The 14,943-nt window shown below is 41.0% G+C and overlaps 1 protein-coding gene across 2 annotated transcripts in view; it reads left to right on the forward strand.

Moving 5' to 3' along the window:
- Nucleotides 1-4,929: 4,929 nt before the first annotated feature.
- The window catches only part of KDR (kinase insert domain receptor), a 37,438-nt gene continuing 27,424 nt past the window's right edge, over nucleotides 4,930-14,943 (forward strand). For both annotated transcript variants that reach the window (XM_034771742.1, XM_034771743.1), the window contains exons 1-7: nucleotides 4,930-5,209; nucleotides 8,483-8,573; nucleotides 9,208-9,404; nucleotides 11,465-11,589; nucleotides 11,907-12,075; nucleotides 13,583-13,722; nucleotides 14,324-14,495. In XM_034771742.1, coding sequence (XP_034627633.1) covers nucleotides 5,152-5,209; nucleotides 8,483-8,573; nucleotides 9,208-9,404; nucleotides 11,465-11,589; nucleotides 11,907-12,075; nucleotides 13,583-13,722; nucleotides 14,324-14,495 — 952 coding nt within the window. In that variant the 5' untranslated portion in view covers nucleotides 4,930-5,151. The remainder of the gene's footprint in view (nucleotides 5,210-8,482; nucleotides 8,574-9,207; nucleotides 9,405-11,464; nucleotides 11,590-11,906; nucleotides 12,076-13,582; nucleotides 13,723-14,323; nucleotides 14,496-14,943) is intronic.

The raw sequence follows: 14,943 nt of genomic DNA on the forward strand, positions 1-14,943 counted from the left end.
CAGAGGGGCCCAATGAGCGACACTAACTGAACCTGGCCTGGAAACCCACAAAATCCTATTTGCTTTGAATAGAAACTGGAGAGAGCACCCCAGGGGCTAGGTCTGAAGAGCCCTGACTCTTGACTGAACTGCCTCCAGGGCCTAAACACTTAACATTATTGCTCACTTAGAATTGTAAATTTTTAAGCCTAGGCTCTGTGCCTACAATATTTGCAAGCTTACCCTTTCCTTCCAGCCCAAGTAAAATACCCTTTCCCTTAGCCGTGTGTCTGAGTGGTTTTTGGGACCCACCAGGGCTAGTGCTTACAAGGCCTTGCTCCTGAAACCCCTACAGTGCTTGCCTCTGAGTCGTGGTACACCTGGCATGCTACTGGCACTCTAGAGATTTGGTGTATTTGGGCACAAAGCAGCAGCAATAATTTAACAGTGATAGCCCACCAAATAAAGACATGTTAAACTAAAGAAAAGTTTAAAATAAGAAAAGCTAGCTAGCAGGAAATATCTGAACCAGCAAAATTGATACAATCTGCTCTGTGTGAAAAAATTACATGTCTTACATTATTTTGAGTTGTCACTACACACACACTCATAAGAACATAAGAGCGGCCATACTGGACCAGACCAATAGTCCATCTAGTCCAGTATCCTGTCTTCCAATGCCAGGTGCTCCAGAGGGAATGAACAGAACAGGTAATCATCAAGTGATCCATCCCCTGTCACCCACTCCCAGCTCCTGGCAAACAGAAGCTTGGGCCACTTCACAACATGAATTTACATCCCTTCCCTTCCTGGCTAATAGCTATTGAGAGACCTATTTTCTATGAACTTATCTAGTTCTTTTTTGAACCCTGTTATAGTCTTGGCCTTCACAACATGCTCTGCCAAGGAGTTCCACAGGTTGACTGAGCGTTGTGTGAAGAAATACTTCCTTTTGTTTGTTTTAAACCTTCTGCCTATTTCATGACCCCTAGTTCTTGTGTTATGAGAAGGAGTAAATAACACTTATTCACTTTCTCCACACCCATCATGATTTTATAGACCTCGATCATATCCCCCCTTAGTCGACTCTAATAAAACTGGGACTTTTCAGTTTGGAAAAATCTCTCCTCATATGGAAGCTATTTCATACCCCTAATAATTTTTGTTGCCTTTTTCTGTACCTTTTCACCAAACCAATGCCATTGGGTAAAAAACAATAAACAATACAAGAAAAATGACAGTCTTACTAAGGGCCGAATCCTGCAAACATTTATACATATAAATAGCCCTATCGAATGGGACTACTCACATGAGTTACTCATGTACAGAAGTATTTGCACAATTGGGGCCTTGTATTCTAAACTCCATGGTAGGGAGTTTTTCTTATTTACTTTTTAGTGCTATGAACATCCTTGGCACTGTAGCAATAATAATAAATAATACGATGATTTGTCAATTCCTATTGAATAATTCTGTTTAACAAGTTATATCAACATCATTGATTGTTGCTCAATTGCCTGAGTAAGGACTGCAAGGTTGGGCCTCTGTTAAATACATTTGGGGTAGACCAGAGGATTATTCCTCTAGCCTTTTACCTTGAGAAACCAAAAGCCAAACCATTACTTACAGTGAGAATTCAATGGGTCTATTTAAGGAGTAAGATACTAGTCTATGTAAGGATGGCAGGATCTGGCCCATGGTCTAGAGCGACTTTGTTAGTCTCCTCCTGGTCCCCATTTGTGCACTTTACAAAAGCACTGCACAATCTGCAGTCTTTGCTTAAGAGATGCCAGTACTGGAATAATGAATGTATTGTAGGGCAGAGTTGAGATGCTTGGGCATGGCAGTGTAGGGCAGCTTGCAAGAATGCTTTCTCAGACACGCCTAGGCCGAAACAGTGGTAATTTGGTCCCTACCATTCTCAGGCACCAAAATCATTCAAAAAACAAACAAACAAACAAACCTAAACCCACAACCTTGACATAATACCAAATATTATGATTCAAAAATCATATTCTGTATAGACTGACAGTCACAAACAATTATAACTGCACATCATCTCATTGAATTAAATAATTCAGTGTAGCGCTATATTTTGTACAAACAATATTTTAGGAAGCTTGTTCTAATGTATTTGCTTGCATATAGGAGCAATAAAGTGAGTTACAAGTGATTACAATAAAATACAATTATTGGACCTTGTAATATTTTCATGCTAGTGATTCTCATTTTCTCCCTTTATTTTGACTTGCTTTGTTAACTGGCTAATCTGTTTTTAGGGCAAACACTTTTTATGGGTTATCATCTCCCATAATCTTAGCCAATCTTATTTTAGATGTCACTTCAGTAACAGAAACAAGAAAAAAGAATGAGGAGTACTTGTGGTACCTTAGAGACTAACAAATTTATTTGAGCATAAGCTTTCATGGGCTAAAACTCACTTCATCGGATGCATGCAGTGGAAAATACAGTAGGAAGATATATATACACAGAGGACATGAAAAAATGGGTGTTGCCATATTAACTATAACGAGGGTAATCAGTTAAGGTAGGCTATTATCAGCAGGAGAAAAAAAACCTTTGTTGTGATAATCAGGATGGCCCATTTCCAACAGTTGACAAGAAGGTGTGAGTAACAGTAGGAGAAAAAAATTAGCATGGGAAAATAGGTTTTACTTTGTGTAATGACCCAGCCACACCCAGTCGTTATTCAAGCCTAATTTAATAGTGTCAAGTTTGCAAATTAATTCCAATTCTGCAGTTTCTCGTTGGAGTCTGTTTTTGAAGTTTTTTTGTTGGAGTATTGCGACTTTGAGGTCTGTAATCGAGTGACACAAGTACTCCTCGTTCTTTTTGCTGATACAGACTAACACAGCTACCACTCTGAAACCAGAAACAAGAAAGAAAATGCAATGTTTACTTACAGCATTGGTTAGTTCTAATAAAATTAATTTTCACTTTCAGAATTGTCATTTGGAAGAAGTTCAATTAGCAATATGCCATGGCTGATCTATTTACAGTTTCCTTGAGAATTTAAATGGAATTGAAAGCCAATGAGACATGTGCTCCTAAGTCACTTAAGCACTTAAGAATCACCCCTGTATCATTGCTCTATTATTTATGCACAAAATATTATTTCTGATAAATATGAACTTCTGCGTGTGACTTGTATCAGAATTCAAATCTTAAAGGCTAGATTGCACCAGAAGGGGCAGCTCTGAGCAAGGGGTGGTGTGTGAGTTGCAGCATCCCAGGTGTAGACATGGGAGTCATTGTGCTTTTAGAGACAACTCTCAGGCACAATTTTTTGCTTCTGTTTGCTCCAGGAAGAGATTGGTAGGAATTGTCACTGGTCTGTAGCAAATTATGTCCCGCACTCCTTATGCGGGTTCAGCTGTGCAGCTCAGCAGAAGTCATGGCTGTTCCCTTCCCCATCCGTCTTCTCTGACTGAGAATGTACCTTTTTACTCCTGTTTGCCGGGCCTCAATGTCCATGTTAGCCCAGGCAGGAGTTAAGAGTTGTTTTTTTTTGTTGTCTTCTGTGTAGGTGTGCAGTACAAGTCACAATCTAGCTCCAAGTCAGCACAGTTGAGTCTTCATTAGACAGATATCTATGGTTCCCTCGAGGTATTCATCACTAATATATAAATATACACCTCATTTGACAACCAACCTCAGCAGTGGCCTGATATTTAGCAGTCACACACAGAGATCTCACAATCACTTAGAAGTGCCTCTAACCCCACCTATGGGATAATGAAGATGTCTTTAAAAAAGGCTGCAGATTTCCTGGCCTAACAACAACAGTACATTTTGTTCGAGTGTTGCTCACTTCACTCTTTTTGATTTATGTGTTTCTTCTTTTACTTGTAATGTGTTTCATTGGATCTGTGTGGAGAAATCAATATAGAAATTTAGCTGCTCTCACTCTGTCTTTCAGTGAGCTGCAGGGGAGCAATCTCAATGGAAATTGTATTGATCTCCAAAAACAGTAAAATACAGTAAAACAGCTAGAATTACTGGCTCATTCACTAATTAATTTACTCTGAGTATCACATGCAGATTTGTTGGTAAGTAGACTAATGCAAAAGGTATATGGCTAAAAATTTTCATAAACATGCATTTGTTTCCCCAAAAAAGGACCTTTCGTAAAAGAATTGCCAACATTTACTTTAATGCAAGTGTATCAATAATCTCTAAAAAATGCTTTTGCTATCACACCCATTTTATATTTTATTTATGCAGAAAAACATATTTTAACAGGTTGGAGATGCTTTTCACCACCTGAATATCACTATATCCATAGTCAGGAGTGGACCAAAAACCTGCAAGGCTTATTAAAGATAACCATCCCATTAGTGTCAATGGTTTTGCTGTCTGAGTAAAAAGAACTTGATTTGGTCATTAGTGAGTATGGGGAATAGTTTAATCTGGCTGGAAATATCACAATCCTGGTACAATTAATTAAAACATCAGGGATGTACTAGACACACTGAGGAAATACTGAAATTATACCAGATCCAAGAACATATATACTGCCATATACAGTCAGTAGTGAATAGCGGGACACCTGGACCATAAAAATACACATATATCTAACTATATTTATATAGGGGCCACCAGCTAAATGTGCTGGAGCTCCTTTTTGAAGTTTTTGATTTAAAGAATCTGCAGGATCAGCCAAGTGCTTTAAGAGACCAATGCACCACTCCCAGTTTGAAGACAGAGGAGGTGAGAGTCGGAGGTGAGGTCACCCATTTAAAAGACCAGCTGAGTGGTACAAGCTGGGAGCGAAGGGCAGGACTGGGGTGCTGCCTTGGGCTTGTCACCAGCAGAATGGACTACATGGGACTGAGCGGACAAGTGCCCCCAGGTCCCCTGTGGGGGCGGAGCCAGGGGAAGGGGGGGCGGGTCCGCAAGAGTCTGACTCCTCCCCCTGCACAAAGTAGAGGCGGTGCGGGCGGCAGGCTGCGATGCTTGGCAAAGCCCCCAGGTCGCTCGGAGCGATCTTTGCCGTACCCCGGGCGCAGCAGAGCTCGCCCCAGTAGCAGCCCTGCCTGCGGGGCCAGGATTACCGCACGCCCGCCGCTTGGCGGAGAAGGCACCCGCTTGCAGCCCGGGCAGCAGCCGGAGCCCGTGTCCGGGCGTGGGGACCCCCGTCCCAGAGCTGCGATGGAGCGCAGGGTGGTGCTGGCGCTGGTGCTGTGGCTGGGGAGCCGGCCGGCTCCAGGTAAGGGGCGCTGGGCTGGAGCAGCCCGTGCGCGCGGGGAGCTCGCGTAGCGGCTCGGGGCACCTCCCCCTGGGGCGAGGGGCCAGTGGAGCGCAGATGTTGGGACACGAGGCCGAGCAGCCGCGCCTGGAAATACCTGAGCCTCGGGGCAGCTACTCTGATGGGTGCAGGGCGAGGGCCATCCCCGGAGCGCCCCGGGATACGATGGGAGGTTTGTTCGTGCCCCCAAAGCGAGCAGGCTCGGAGGAGCCATACTCCGGACATAGGGGCGGGGGCAGGGGAGAATAAACCCACGGCGAAATCCTGCCCCGATTGAAGTCAATGGGAGTTTTGCTCTTGACTTCAGTAAGGCAAGGATTTCACCCTGGGTCCATGGATTGTGTTTGCTGGTGACCTGGGGACGATCCTCAGCTGGGGTGAATTGTGATAGGGAAGTCAAGGAAGCTATCACCATTTACTGCTCCAGTTGAGGATCTACCCCAGAGCTATTTTTGTTGTTAAAGGTGTTAGCCTTGGCCATGTCCTCCTCCTTCCCTTGAGGTCTCCAGAGGAAGGCTGTTCCTTATCACAGTTCAGGTGCTGCAAAGGGCAGGACATCCTGACTGGTCACTCCTCGCACGAGAGAGTAGGCAGGTGCACAGGCTATGGCTTTACAAGGAGAATTTGGAGAGACCACGAAGTCTGATTAACATGTCGGGCGTTGGAGCCATAATTTCACCCCTGAATCTTTTCTAGAAAACACAGGAAGCGAGGGACAGTTCTGCCAAACTTTCCCATGCCCAAAGCAAATCTTAATGAAAGGAAAGAAACAAGAGAGGAAAAAAGGAGTTTTCTTCTATCTGCGGAGAGTTAATAATATGCTGTGCGAGACACAAGGCAACCAACCCCTGCCTTTACAGCCTCAACAAGACTAATTCCAGTTGCTGGAAACATCCCCTGTTCATTATACCACTGGATGGGGAATAAGTGGTTCAAAATCGTTTAAATTCAGCATGATATATTAGTTCTATTCTCTGTCCTATCAGTGGAGGTTTCAGAAACTGAGAATAAGCCAAGTGAAAACAATCATACTGAGGTTAATATCTTAGCAGAAATTGCATCTTAAATATATAGGGATGACTTTTTACATTAATTAAAATAATGCTTGTGTTTGGAACAAAAATAAACATTTTGACTATTATAATATGGATATTAATTTAATGTCAGACACTTGGATGTTTATCTAATAAATAATGCTATTTTATTGATGCTAGTGTTAGTTCATCATGGTTTTAAAATGCATACGTAAGTTATCAGTGCATTTTCTTTTGGAATAGTCTCTTTAGAGAGATGCATACGAGCAATTGTATTTAACAGCATAATGTTACACCTTGAAGAAAATAATCTAGACAGAGGTTGGTCACAGTTTGATTGAGACTGAACATCCTTGACTAAATAGAGCTTATCTTTAGCTTAGTTTTTAGGTCTAACTAAGCAACACTTAATGAGGAAAAAAAATCTCAATTTTAGTACAGATCATATTCTGCTCTTATTTATCTGTACACTAGTCTCGTTGAAGGCAAGGGAGCTATAGGCATGCAGATGGGAGCAGGATTTGGTCCAGGAAGATTTAATCCTGTTTACTTGATAGTTAGATTAGATAAATCATGATTTGCAATGCCTATGATAAGGAGTAAGATGCATATCTTGATTTTGATTTGATTTTCCATCCTAATTAAAGTTTTTACATTAGTGGTGGCTTTCTAGAGTAAAGTGCAACAGAAATCAATTATTTGAAACCTACTGTCAATAAAGAATCTCCTTAGGAAGGGTTTGATAAAAAATATAATGAAATCCTGAAAAAATATTGAAGCCCCTAGCTCTAGGATGACTTTACTGTCATTGATACCAACTCTATTACCATTCATCAGATCTGTCTCTCAATATAACTCACTTGGGTCCTTCCCATACCTGGCATCTTGCTGCTTTATAATCATGGACCTGAATGGTATCAGAAGCATTGAAATGAGGAAAAAGGGAAATGAGAAAAGAAGGCTATAGAGGAAATTCCTGTGCATAATGAAGAAATAATTCTTGCATTTTAAAACATGTTCCTCTTGTTAGACGGGCTTGTCTGCTAGGTATAGAAACATTTGTTTAATTTTAGTACTGAGAGATTGCACTATCCATAGCTGTTGTGATGGCTGGCAAACGTAACAGGCCTAATTCTTTACTACATTACACCAATGTAACTTCACTAAAGATATTGCACTTACACTGGCATAAAACTGGTGTAACACAATGGAGAATCAGACTCAGTATCACATCCTCAGACTTTACAATTACTGTATTAGCTACATTTAGTTATGAAGACTAGTCTGTTTCTTCCAGACAGTTAAAAGATTAACGAACTGTGTCCCAGTATGCTAGTACCATCGCTGTTCATTTTCTTGTGTAAGTTCACTCACTGACTCCTTGTACATCCGTATTTGCATCAATTCTTCTGTTGTACAAGAGCTCCGCGTTGTCTGGCCAAGGTAATGTTTCAGAACTTACTCAGATCTCTGTACTCATCTTTTACTGACACAGAACTCCCAAAGGGAGTGAGTATAGTAATAAATGCCGAAAACATCTCTTTGTGTTCTCTGAAAGATTGCGCAGACTGCCTTACTGAACAGTTACGTCAGAACAAGTATTAGAAATGATCTTGCAAGATTTAACTGATATGAGTATTCTCACTGAATGCAATGGAACCAATCACCCAAGTAAAGTTTGATAGGAACAGGTTTTCTTAGGGTTTCAGGCAACAAAGGAAACACATTAGAAAATATGATAAAGGAAAACAAGACTGGGTCAGATGACCTTGAGTTTATGATGCACTATGTAAAATAACTCTTAGCAGAATTCGTTAATCAGCAGCCTTGGCAAATTTATTATTCAATTTATTATAAGACCTTTCCCAAGGGAGTGAGATCATCAGATGAAGGTTCACTTTATTTCAATGTCCCATATCCTCTTGTTAGACCTTGAAGTTGGTAATGCAAAACAACAGGAACTCCACCCGAGCTTTATGAATTGCAGAGCTATTCTGCTAGCTCATGACCATCTGCCCATTCTTCCTGTTATGACAGAGCTCTTGAACTTCTACTGGGATGTGTGGAAAGCAGTAGAACAGTTTAACACATTAAGCAAATAGGTCAACTTAAAACATGCTACATATACATTCATACAGTGCTTTTCTAATTGAATCTGATATGTTTTTGGCCCATTAATTTGTTGATTTTATTTTTGCAGGCTTGTTCATCTCTCCGGATCAACCAAGTCTTAGCATCCAAAAAGATATCCTTACAATAACTGCAAATGATACTCTAAATATTACTTGCAGGTAAGGGCAACTTTGGCCTGCGTTATGATAAGAATGATTTATTAATTTAATTTTGATATAGAGGTGGACCCTTCCTTCTACTCCCTCTTTCCTTGTCCCATCCATCCCCTTCTCCACTGCAGGCCTTGGGCTGAGTATTAGAGGGTTACATCATGAGGGGATTAAAAAACAAAACAAAAGCTATTGGCTAATCAGGGGATGTTCTCAAGAGTGTAGTGTGTCAGGTGTGTTAAGGTAGTCCCTGGGTAGCCCTAGCCACTCCCCTGTGTGGGAAAGATGGGGTGCAAGCAGCAGGGATTGGGGAGAGTACTCTGGAACATAGTGGAGTTTGCTAGGGGTTAGCAAGACCCTTGTCACCTTGATTACCCCCTTTTTTGAGTCTTTGTATGGTTTAGATTCATCACCTCTTAATATTCAAATGAAGAAACTTTCTTGTAGCTGTGTGGAATTGAGCATCTCACACTCATTTATCGGATTTAGCATGTTTCTTAATGTTAAATAATTAAGTTTGTCTAATAGCTATTTGTCCTGAAGTTAAAATGGACCATTCAAGAATGAGTAGGACTGAGTTTTCCTGGCATGATGATAGCAAGCCCCATTTGCCCTAATACAGCTCCCTCCTTTGTTTTGCTAGTGGTCAAAGAGCTTTGGAGTGGCTGTTGCCTAACAATCAGAGCAGTTCTGAGAAACATGTTGCAGTGACGGACTGCAGGGACGGCCCCTATTGTAAGATGCTCACTCTTACAAAAGTAATAGGGAATGACACTGGGGACTACAAGTGCTTTTACAGAGACACCCAGGCAACTACAAGTATTTATGTCTATGTTCAAGGTAGGTGTTTACAAGATTCTTACGCGATTCTTACCTATCAATAAGATTAAAAAGAAACAATGGTGTAACAGGCATTTCAAAAAGCTTTGTTCTGAAGTAATGTTCATTGGATTACCCACAGAAAAACCTATTTGGCAAAGCATATGCCTCAAGATCAACAGTTGTAAGCTCGAGACTGTCAGCTTAAGAACAAAGCAGTTACCAGTCCACTTGTCCTCAAGGTTTTAAGGAAAACAAGAATATAAATATACATCCATTCTATAGGTGCCAGATCCTGCAGTTTCTCCTTTCATTGAACTCCAATTGAAGTTTATGGCCATTCTATGTAGTAAATAACTGCAGAAACTGTCCCTTAAAGTGCCGATAAGTGGTTAAAGTAGATTGAAACAGGAGAGGGAACTCTCATCATAACAGTCAAGGAAGTGGGGGAGATCAGGCTTTCATGAGACTTCTAGCATTTCCCATTTGATCAAGCTACAAAGTTTACATAGCAGAATGGCATCGCATGGTTTTTCAATATGTCCATTTCCAGCCAAAATGTGGAAACACAATGTGTGCGCAAAAATATATACAAAAAGCCAGCCAAATGTATTTGACTCTCAAAAAACAACTTTTTCTCAGTTTGTATTTTACATTATCCTTATTAGTTCTATGCAGATCATATCACAGAGATACATTTGCCTACACCATATAAATTCGTGTGAGTGGAATAATAAACAGAACAATGCAACAGCAGAAACTTAGCATATATTTTAGCTGTGATGGTAGGAACATTTTTCGATAGTAAACTGTGAGATCTTTGATCACAGCTTTTCTTCTCAGTGGGAGCTTTTGGAGATATTTTTCATGGATGGTACAAATGATCACCTTAAGTTGTAAGTGAGGCATTTGCATCACATAAAAGATTACTTCATGCTGAGCTTGGCCTCCTGTCTTTCAGCTTCCAAATGTTTACATGCCTTCAGCCCTTCCTCCTGTCCTGCTGACCAGGCTGACTTTACAATTAAAATTGGGACCAATTTCCTGATATTGGAATTCTTGGCCTTGTGAAATTGACATTCTGTATGCAAATTTTTGTGTGGAATAACTACATGTCAATATGCTAATTACCATAAATGGAAAAGTCCCTGTTCCCATAATTAATAAAATCTATATGTGCAGCAATTAGCTTAATTTACTTCTCCAAACCCTAGCCCACACATCAATACTGGGATCTGATCTGTTTGCATGCAAAACTACTGTAGACTTCAGTAGGAGTTTCAGACATGCAAGGATTATAGGGTATTTGTACATAGTACTCACATTTGTATTATCTAACAGAACGATGTTCAGATCAAGTCTGAAATTTGGTCTACCTTACAGCTGTTGAACTCTGATGGGGAAATTCAGATAGATTTCAAGAACTAAGTTTTCAAAACTCATGCTTTCAGTTGCACCCATATAAAATGCATGTGGATGCAACTGCAAAGCCTTCAGTTATGCATGCACTTTAGATAGCTGCACACACAGAACGGCATTAGACTAAGCCCCTGACTGTTTTCACTGTTGATTATCTAGCCTCAATTATTTATGCACGCCTGCATGCACAGGTTTGTTACTACAATTTATGGTCAGAATTTTGAAAAGTTGGTCGATAATATATAGGTTTGTTTATAAAGCCACTTATTTATTGTTGAGAATTTAAAAAAGAATAGCCATTATTTTAGGGTTGTGAAGCACTTAGCTACTTATAACTAATATTGGGATCCATTCCTATAGTCCTTACACAGGCAGAAGTCACATTGACTTAAATCGGAGTTTTGACTGAGTAAAGACTTCAGGGTCAGGCACCCAGAATTATGTTGACAACATTAATGTGTATTTGGGCATGATGGTACTGTAAAAAGAGGAGGAGTTAAACTTAATAGTGATGTCAATTTCATGTCCATTCACATACAAGAAAATACAAATGTTTGCCAAATAGAAAAGGACTGCATAGACAGGAAAGGAAAGAAAAAATAGCATGTTGTGTCCTTTCAAACAAAGAGATTATAACAAATGCAAATCAAATATTCTTTTAGATTACAGATCTCCATTTGTGACTTCAGTTAGTGACCAACTTCATGTTATATACATTACTGGGAACAAAACAGTGCTGATTCCATGTCTTGGATCCATATCAAATCTCAATGTATCACTTTATGCGGTAAGAAAAAAGTCAAATATTTCAGGACTTCTCTCTAGAATTAGCTAAATGTCAATTTACATAAATACGGTGGATTAAAATAGATATCTTAAAAAGAGCCTCTCATCTTTGGACATTACAAAATTTATAGAATGGGAATGCTATAACTACACTAACAAATGATACTTCTTGTGTAAAGATCTGTTGACTGCAATGAGAATGTGGTCTGAGTCAGGATGCCAAGTCTGGATCCATAATGTTGTAGTAAATATTAGACTTACAATATGAATTTATTTAGTTCTGGAATTATACTGAATGTTTTATTGATATTTTAACAGAGGTATCCAGAAAAGTTATTTGTTCCTGATGGTAAATTAATCTCATGGGATAATAAAAAAGGCTTCACTATTCCCAGTAACCTGATCAGCTATGCGGGCATGGTCTTCTGCGAAGCTAAAATAGATGATGAAAGTTACCAGTCTGTGATGTACATAGTTGTGGTTGTAGGTAAGCCAAAGATTACTCTCCAGGGTCATTGTTTTAGGCAGTGCTATTTTGCTTGATGCAACATATTGAGCAGTTACATTTGATTGGACTGTAGATCAGGAATACTGAAAATACAATTAACATAAAATGCATGTTTTAATATGTATTGCTTTGGTGAAAAAAAACAATACCTGAATTTAAAGGGAAAATGTTATTGTGTTCTGTTTCGGGTGGATCGCCGGCATCTGTGCTTGGGATTTTACCTGCTCTTCCTTGATGCTGCTTTTTTCAATCATGCAGCGTTTTATTTTTCCTAAACTTCTGCTCTTTTGTAATGAATGTCAGCATAGAATGAAGGACCTTGAGAACAGGCACCCCAAAGTATCACTAGCAGCTCAGGAAAGAAGACAGGGTTCTAGCTTGCTGTGAGGAGAAACGGGAGCACACTAGAAATGCAAAACCTGGCCTGACCCCAAGAAATTCTTGTTTCCCTGCACGCTAATGTCCTGCGCCTAATTGGATGAATATGGCTCTGACACATTGAAGTTACCTGCTCCTCCAGGGCAACATGAGGACTCCTCTTAGGCCCCCACCCATGCTGAAACTGCAATGACCTCCTCCTGGACTGTTGAGCACACTCTCATCTCCAGGGTTGGAAGAGGCCAATCCCCCACCTCCCGAGCCTCATTGTGACACTGAGGCTTGGTGAGGTAGGATCAGCACATTCTCATCTAGACTCGGAGATTCCTAAAGAGAGGAAGAGAAAAATAGGGAGTATCTCACCACCCCATCTCACTTTAGGGGCAGCAGTTTCCCCACAATTCATCATCCTCTGCCTGGTTTTGAGTCATTTGGGATTTTTGGATATGTTTTGTCATATTTTACATCTTTTATTACAGGTTTTATGCCTTGGACAGTTTTGCTAATGCCAAATTGTTGGTAGTGGTAAAGTTCCAAGCGCATCACCTGATGCCCACTTTTGGTCTATCATAATATTTGAGGAGTGGGGTTTGTTTCCATGCTATTGAGAATTTTGTGGTTCACCATTGAGGTTCTCCTCTGAGTGCTCTCTAACATTGCAAGGGGCCAAGAAACCCTTCCATAAGAGTTGAGGATGCTTAGCAGCTCCCAGGATCTGTTCCAAACATCTCTCTCTGACTCCAGCTTAGAAGTACTGATGTCTCACCATGTCAGCTTCTTTTATCTTACTGTGTCTGACCATGAGGGAGCTTCTGGCAAATGGCCTCACAGTAGCCCACTCACTCTGCATGTGCTAAAAAATGAAAGTAGACTGTACTTGCCCGAGACCCATTGTGTGTCAGTACAACTTTTGGGCACCCTTACCCTTTTCATCTCCACCTTTTGAAATTGGGTGTATGCCCATCTCCCCACTGCACTCAAGCTTCTGGGATTTCTGCTGTGTGGGTGTAACTCCTAAGGGAGAGAGTAAATGCCATTGGGAAAGCGGCATCCTTACGTCATTTAGCAGAATGTTTTTTTCAAACTCTGTTCCTTTTGCTTCTTCCAGGATACAGAATTTATGACTTAACTATGAACCCTCATCACCAAATAGAGCTGGCAGCAGGGGAGAAACTAGTTCTAAATTGTACTGTGAGGACGGAGCCAAATGTTGGAATTGATTTCAAATGGGACTACCCTTCCGTTAAGGTAAAACAATCATTTCCTAATACCGTGCCCTAGAGCCCTGAAAGAAGCAACCTCTTGCTAGAAATACAAAAGGATGCTCCTGTGTTTTAGCTTCCATGGTTATTTTAGCTTCCACAGATACAATAAAAATTTGGGTTAACCACTTACCCGCTCCTCTGTAAATATTAACAAACTAGTTGATGATATATGAAGAGAAGGAATCACCAGCCTATATAATATATAGCCTGGATTACAGTTTTGTGAGGACTTGGGCCTGAGCAAGTGGGGAACCCTCCCCACCCCTTCCACCTGCAGTTCCTCCCTCACTCCCCCACCGCTCCCGCCGGGGAGCAGGGTTGGGGCATAAGGGCTTGCCCTGCTCTGCCTGCCCAGCGCTACTGCCGGGGAGTGAGGTTGGAGTGTTAGGGCTTCTCTGCTCCCCGGAAGGAGTTCCGGATGGAGTGGGTCAGGGTGTAGGGGTGTCCATTTTTCTGGGGGCCCCCAATTGTCCGGGGCCCCTGGGCATGATCCCCATTGGTCCAGTGGCTAATCCGCCACCGGTGTGGAGGATCGGGGGAAGAGTTGGAATGAACTGCTTCTCAGAGCTTTTACTCTATTACAGGGAAAACGTGCTACAGTCAGAGACTTAAAAACATCATCAGGGAATGAGCCGAAGAAGTTCGTAAGCACTCTTACCATAGACCATGTGACTTTAAATGATAGAGGCCGATACAACTGCACAGCATTCAGTGGCCTTATGACAAAGAAAAACAGCACATATGTCATTGTCCATGGTATGGAATTCTCTGATTTAATTCTGGATATTTATAGGTGGGGATTGTTGGGATGGAAAATGCATAAATTGAAAGCAGTTAGCTGCACAGTATGTCAATCAAAACATTTGTCGTATAAGCCGTCTGCTCTGAACTGTCAGCCACAGTGTTTCCATTGCTTCTAGTTGTTTTTAGTAGCATTGTTATAGCTCAAGGTTTTTCTATTTTAATGTTAAAGGGTTTTCTCTTAGGACCTTGTAGGTGATTATCACTGAAAGCTGTTACGTAGTCTAGAAAAAGTGACACTAAAACTGAGAATGGCTGGCGGTCCCTCTATTTAATCTCTCCCTATGTGGTACTGTAATGTTGAAACTGTATATTTCGGGTCAGATTCTGCCACTCTTCCTCATACTGAATAGTACCTCACTCCACAGGTAGTTCCATTGATTCCATTGTGGCTACCTGCAGA

The sequence above is a fragment of the Trachemys scripta genome, chromosome 5 (genome assembly GCF_013100865.1).
Source record: "Trachemys scripta elegans isolate TJP31775 chromosome 5, CAS_Tse_1.0, whole genome shotgun sequence".
In the NCBI taxonomy this organism is placed as follows: Eukaryota; Metazoa; Chordata; order Testudines; family Emydidae; genus Trachemys; species Trachemys scripta.